Raw genomic sequence first — 6,629 nt, 5'->3', positions numbered from 1 at the left:
TACAATATCGTTTGTCAATGCCCTATGTGAAGGATTGGCTATATCAATTCCTTCATAAGCAATAACGTTAAATCCAGTGAACACTGCTTCATAAAAGTTTCAGCTGTTTTTCTGCTTGGCAAAATTAGTTGTAGTAGCTTAATAATATTATTAGTACTTGTAAACCTTTTCAGAATGCTTAACCAAATTATCTGTCTTGGGTCATTATGGAATGTTTGCTATACACAAATGTACTTTGTTTTACCTCATGGTGCTTAGTCAGATTGCCAGATCAGGTGCTGCTTACGTAACAGTAACGAGTTATCCCTTTAGGAGTGGTTCTTATGCAGCTTCTACTATGCCAATCCCAGTCCTTAATTAATGACACCACAATAGATATTGCTCCCACAAATCAAGGGATAGTCTAAAACCTTTTAATGTAAGCATAAATCAGAATCCCATAGCCGTTTTCTACTACTGTTGGGCGCAGGAGGAGAACCCTTTGATGATGGCTCATTTACTAAACCTACTAAGCCACAAAAGACTGTCCCAAAAGCATTGCTATGGTAATGATGCTCTGTGACAGCTGGTAACAGAGTGAGGAATTCCAAGGCTTACGGCACTACAACCTCACCAGCTTCTTTGGCAAATAACTCTGGAGTACCAGCAGCTGAGAGACAGATTAAGTCACTAAATGTTCCTCACGATGTCTAGAATCTTCCCCATGTTGGAAGGTGTCTGAATATTCTCAGCAAGTCGCTTGAAAAGATTAATCCAAGGAGCTCTGGCAGTCTTCGGCTTTTTCCGGTAGCGTTTTTGCGGTGATGTCACCGCATGAACACTGCTGGAAAAAGCAGAAGACTGCCGAGTGCAGTGAATACCGGCGGAAGTTAATGAGCAACCCCGGAAGCAGATGCGGCCGGGAGACAGTGGGACGGGAGGACACGTCGCTGGACAGGTAAGTATAATTATAATGTTTATTATTAATTTTCTGCTTTTTTTTACAGCCCGAGCTGGACCTGAACTGTAACACGGGTTTCTCATGGAAACCTGTGTTCGGGTACAGTCTTGAACTTTACAGTTCGGGTTTGCCCATCCCTAGTCACCACTTCTGCATTTTTCTGTGGGCTCTCTCAACAGCAAACATTGAGGAGAATCCATCTCCCAGAGAGGCCTTAAGCCAGCCCTCCAGGAATTGCTCAGGGTGCTGACCTTCAGAACGCTCAGGCAGGCCAATGACGTTATTCCGACGCATTCTGTTCTCTAAGTTGTCTGCCTTTTGCCTCCAGGCGTTCATAGATCCCGCTACCTCGGTTAACTTAGCCTCCATAGGCGTAATGGTGTCTTCCACCTGGGACACTCTTGCCTCCACCTCCGTAATACGCCCCCTCATGGCCTGCATATCCTGACGGAGCCTCCCCACCTCGGTGTAGACATCTTCTATTTTCTCTGTCAGAGATGTCCTAGTGAGGGAGATAAACAAGCATCTGAACAGTCAATGCAGGCTAAGAGTCATTTCTTCCTGTTCAATCTCCTCTCCGCCCCATGAGGGACGATTTTTACGCTGAGGTTGTGAGGAGGTATTCCTTAGAAAACGTGCACTCTCAGAAGGGTCAGGTCTGATAAATTCCTTTAATTTTTCTGCTGCTGTCGATCCTTTAGACCGATTCATGGATAAAGATAGTGAAAAATACCGATGTACCTAAAAAATGTACAGTCCAGGATTCCTTCCACTGTAGTTATAGACACAGCAGGAACCAGGTTAATTAGTTATGGCCCGGGTGCAGTATCCATGCACACGGAGACACCGTATCACTGAAGCTTCTTATGGCAGAGGGGGAGGGGGAGAGAAATCCACCCTCAGAGACAGCAGAAATGAGAGGGGGAGCAAGCTCTCCCTCAGTAATGTCACCAACAGGCCAGTGAGACAGTTAAGAAAGAGGGAGTAATGCAGGGCCCATCTTTCAGGGCACTCACCGCTCATCCCTCAAAACCTTCAGGATATAGGTCGCTGTCCTGCGCCGCTGCAGCGTTGGAAGCTGGACGCCGTGCTCTATCAGAGCGCGCGTCCAAGATGGCCGCCGCCTCGTGTGGGCCCTGCCGTCCACCCCGGCTTCTTTTGACTTCCTGCTCACCGAAGCCATCCTGCGCCCTCCCACGGAGCTCCCGGGGGGTCCCAGTAACCAGGGACACCGATCGCTGTTAATTGTACAGCGGTATATATCGTATAGTTTCAGGATGGGCAGGAGCTCTTGCAGCGTGCGTCCGTCCTCCTCCACTACATAGCCACGCCCCCACCACTTCTGCATTTTTGACCTACTCTTGGTCTTGGCTTACAAATACTGATGTGAATTGCTAACAAAATACTGATAGTGTGACCATAGCCTAGGTTATGGCACCCAGTGTCATCCTTATTGGGCACCTGGTATGTATGCCCATGCTATGACATATTCCAAACAGTACTGTATGACCCCATATGAGTCATTGCTACATTTGGGAAAAATTGCATAATAAATTATGGGGCCATTCTCACCTATTCTATCTTATGAAAATGTAAAATCTATCACTAACAAAATGTGATTAGTTTTCTTCACAGCCCAATAGTATAAAATCCAGTGAAATGTCAACATGATTATTGCACCCCCAGATTAAATTACATGAGTGGTTTAAATTATTAAATGGGGTCACTTTTGTGGAGAGTTCTACTATTCTGGCACCTCAGGAGCTCTGCTGATGTGACGTTGTCCACAAATCATTCCAGAAAAGTCTCCCTTCCAAAACGGTGTTCCTTCCCTTCTGAGCTATGCAGTGTGCACGGACAGTAGTTTCTGACCACATATGGGGTATCAGAATATTCAGCAGAACAACAAATTGTGTTGTTCATTTTCTCTTGTCATCCTTGTGAAAATGTAAAATGTGTGGCTAAAGCAACATTTTCATGGAGAAAAAAAATTTCCACAACTCAATGGTATATAATTCTGAGTTCAAGTTGCTCATGACGTCCCTAGATGAATTCCCTGAGGGGTGCAGATTTAAAAATGGGACTACTTGAGGGGGGTTTCTGCTGTTTTGGCTCCTCGGGAATCTGTGAAAGCAACATGGTGTATGGAATCTATTCCAGCCAAATTTGCTCTCCAAAAATCAATAGCGCTCCATCCCTTCCAAGCCCCGTCATGCACCCGAACAATAGTTTCCAATCATATACAGTATATCAGTTTACTCAGGAGATATTAAACAACAAAGAGGAGAGTCCCAGCTCAATGCAGCCGGGGTCAATTATGCGCACTAATACTGCTCCATTCATTCTTAAAGGGAGCGCCGGAGATTGCAAAGCACAGCGCTCAGCTGATCTCTGGCAATCCTATTAGAATGAATGTAGAGGCAGTGCAAATAAGTACAGCATCGATCTAGGTTTTATTTTAATGCCTAGTCTCAGCTTTAATACTAGATCATATATCAAAAGACTGAATGTCACTTCCAAACAGAAAACTGTTGTGAACAGGTGCACACTAAGAGTAGCCATCTCCATATATTATTAATAAAAAAAGTACTTTGTAGCGCTATAGCATGAAAACATGGAATACATGAAATTGGAATTGCATTATTGCTCTAAAAATAGATATAAACGAAGATACTTGGCACATAAATTGGCCAATTAATGGATGCCCAGCAGCCTTGGCAAGGTGATCTTCTTTGCTAGGAACCTAATCCAACGTGACTCTGCTCATGGGCTAATAGCCTACATTTATATGGTTAGATAGGATCATGCTTTGATTTAAACCACCACAGGCTGATGGGTGGAGAGTACAGAATTCAAATAAGAAATCAAGAATAGAATCAAAGAAGCCGATGAAATATAGAAACATTTAATGTGAGTTTACATTTTACCACTGTAAGTACATTAAGGTTCTGTTCACATACGTACACTCCTGCTGTATATGTTGGTTATACCATGAGATTTTTATTGCCTAGAAGTACCGGTAGATCACAGTAGCTTCCTTTGGCATAAGATTGTCTAGGCCTTCTGTGGCTATCATTCATCTGGCCTTGACATGCAATAGTTACTTATTTGGTGAATATTGGAGGGAATGGCAGTGCCCATTTATAATATAGATTTATCCACTTTGATTGTGGATGCCTCATTTTCATTGAATCAAACATTTCAATATCTTTATCATCAAGCAGCCAGCCAAACATAGACAGTACATTCACGCTGTGAAGCCGGGATACACACTGAGTAAAAGCAATAAAGGTCACAGGATCTGTTATCTGCTGGTGGGAAAGTGATCGGGAAATATTAAGATCGGTTAATTTGGGCAGATTATCCAGTAGAAGAAAGAATTCTCTCCATCCAGACTGGGTGATGTGAGGATTATTACTGATGTCTAGGTTCTGAAGGTTTCTCAGATGGCCGTCAGCTGTTATTTTGGCTGGAAAAGACAACATATATTAATGAAACATACATACCAAAACCAATATTTACCATGCACTGGAAGCAACGTCAATGACTGCCATTGTGTAAGGGTGGTGATTTAACACCTTCCTGACATCCGACGTACTATCCCGTCCATGGGACCCGGGCCCCTATGCCCATGGACGGGATAGTACGTCTACCGCGATCGGCGGCGCCCACGTGGTGAGCGCCGCTGATCGTGGCCGGGTGTCAGCTGATTATCACAGCTGACACCCGGCACAATGTGTCAGGGGCAGTCACGGACCGCCCCGACACGTTAACCCCTTGCACACCGCGATCAAACATGATCGCGGTGTACCGGGGGTTAAAGGGAAGCATCGGCAGGGAGGGGGCTCCCTCCGTGCTTCCCTGAGCCCCCCACGGCAGCACAATGTGCAGCTTTGCTGCGGGGGTCTCCTTTCCTGCAGGCCCCCGAATCCAAGATGGTGACGGGGCCTTCGGGGGCCTGCAGGAAGCTGGCTTCCTCAGTGCCTGCAAAGCGCAGGCATGAGGAAGCCTTCTGCACTGCCTGTGACAGATTGCTGATCTGTCACAGTGATCTGTGATGTGACAGATCAGTGATCTGTCACAGGACAGTGATGTCCCACCTGGGACTATTTAATAAAGTTAAAAAAAAATTAAAAAAAGTGTTAAAATAATTAAAAAAAAAAAATAAAAAATCGCCAAATAAATTAGAAAAAAAAAAAAAAATTCCCCCAATAAATCCATTTTTTGGAAATAAAAAAAACAAAAACAATAAAAGTACACATATTAGGTATCGCCGCATCCGTAACGACCCGCCCTATAAAACTGTCCCATTAGTTAACCCCTTTAGTGAACCCCTTAAAAAATAAAAATAAAAAATGAAGCAAAAAATAATGATTTATTATCATACCGCCAAACAAAAAGTGTAATAACGCACGATCAAAAAGACGCATATAAATATCCATGGTACCGCTGAAAACGTCATCTTGTCCCGCAAAAAACAAGCCACCACACAGCATCATCAGCGAAAAAATAAAAAAGTTATAGCTCGCAGAATAAAGCGATGCAAAAATAATTTTTTTATATAAAATAGTTTTCATTGCATAAAACCGACAAAACATAAAAAAACGACCTAAATGAGGTATCGCTGTAACCGTACTGACCCGAAGAATAAAACCGCTTTATCAATTTTACCGCACGCGGAACGGTGTAAACGCACCCCCCAAAAGAAATTCATGAAACGCTGGTTTTTGTTCATTCTGCGTCTCAAAAATCGGAATAAAAAGCGATCAAAAAAAGTCATGTGCCCGAAAATGATACCAATAAAAGCGTCAACTCGTCCCGCAAAAAATAAGACCTCACATGACTCGGTGTGTCAAAATACGGAAAAATTATAGCTCTCAATATGTGGTGATGCAAAAACTATTTTTACAATAAAAAGCGTCTTTTAGCGTGCGACAGCTGCCAAATATAAAAACCGCCATAAATAGTAAATCAAACCCCCGTTATCACCCCCTTAGTTAGGGAAAAATAATAAAATAAAAAAATGTATTTATTTCCATTTTTCCATTAGGGTTAGGGTTAGGGCTAGGGTTAGGGTTAGGGCTAGGGTTAGGGTTAGGGCTAGGGTTAGGGCTAGGGTTAGGGCTAGGGTTAGGGCTGAGATTAGGGTTAGGGGTGTGTTGGGGTTCGGGTTGGAGTTAGAATTGGGGGTTTCCACTGTTTGGGCACATCAGGGGCTCTCCAAATGCAACATGGCGTCTGATCTCAATTCCAGCCAATTCTGAGTTGAAAAAGTCAAATGGTGCTCCTTCCCTTCCAAGCTCTGCCATGTGCCCAAACAGTGCTTTACCCCCACATGTAGGGTATCAGCCTACTCAGGACAAATTGCAAAACAATTTTTGGGGTCCAATTTCTCATGTTACCCTTAGGAAAATAAAAAATTGGGGGCAAAAATATCATTTTTGTGGAAAAAAATGATTTTTTTATTTTCACGTCCGAGCGTTATAAACTTCTGTGAAGCACTTGGGGGTTCAAAGTGCTCACCACACATCTAGATAAGTTCCGTGGGGGGTCTAGTGTCCAAAATGGGGTCACTTGTGGGGAGTTTCAATAGTTTAGGTACATCGGGGGCTCTCCAAACGCACATGACACCCGCAGACCATTCCATCAAAGTCTGCATTCCAAAACGTCACCGCTTCCCTTCCGAGCC

At 43.7% G+C, this 6,629-nt stretch overlaps 1 protein-coding gene across 1 annotated transcript in view; it reads right to left on the bottom strand.

The window, feature by feature from the left end:
• Positions 1 to 3,829: 3,829 nt before the first annotated feature.
• The window catches only part of NAIP (NLR family apoptosis inhibitory protein), a 100,300-nt gene continuing 97,500 nt past the window's right edge, over positions 3,830 to 6,629 (bottom strand). The window contains exon 16 of the mRNA XM_073584038.1: positions 3,830 to 4,409. Coding sequence (XP_073440139.1) covers positions 4,045 to 4,409 — 365 coding nt within the window. The 3' untranslated portion in view covers positions 3,830 to 4,044. The remainder of the gene's footprint in view (positions 4,410 to 6,629) is intronic.

The sequence above is a fragment of the Dendrobates tinctorius genome, unplaced genomic scaffold (assembly GCF_039654945.1).
Source record: "Dendrobates tinctorius isolate UK_male_01 unplaced genomic scaffold, ASM3965494v1 ptg000083l, whole genome shotgun sequence".
Taxonomy (NCBI): Eukaryota; Metazoa; Chordata; class Amphibia; order Anura; family Dendrobatidae; genus Dendrobates; species Dendrobates tinctorius.
This window is presented reverse-complemented; position numbering and strand designations above follow the sequence as displayed.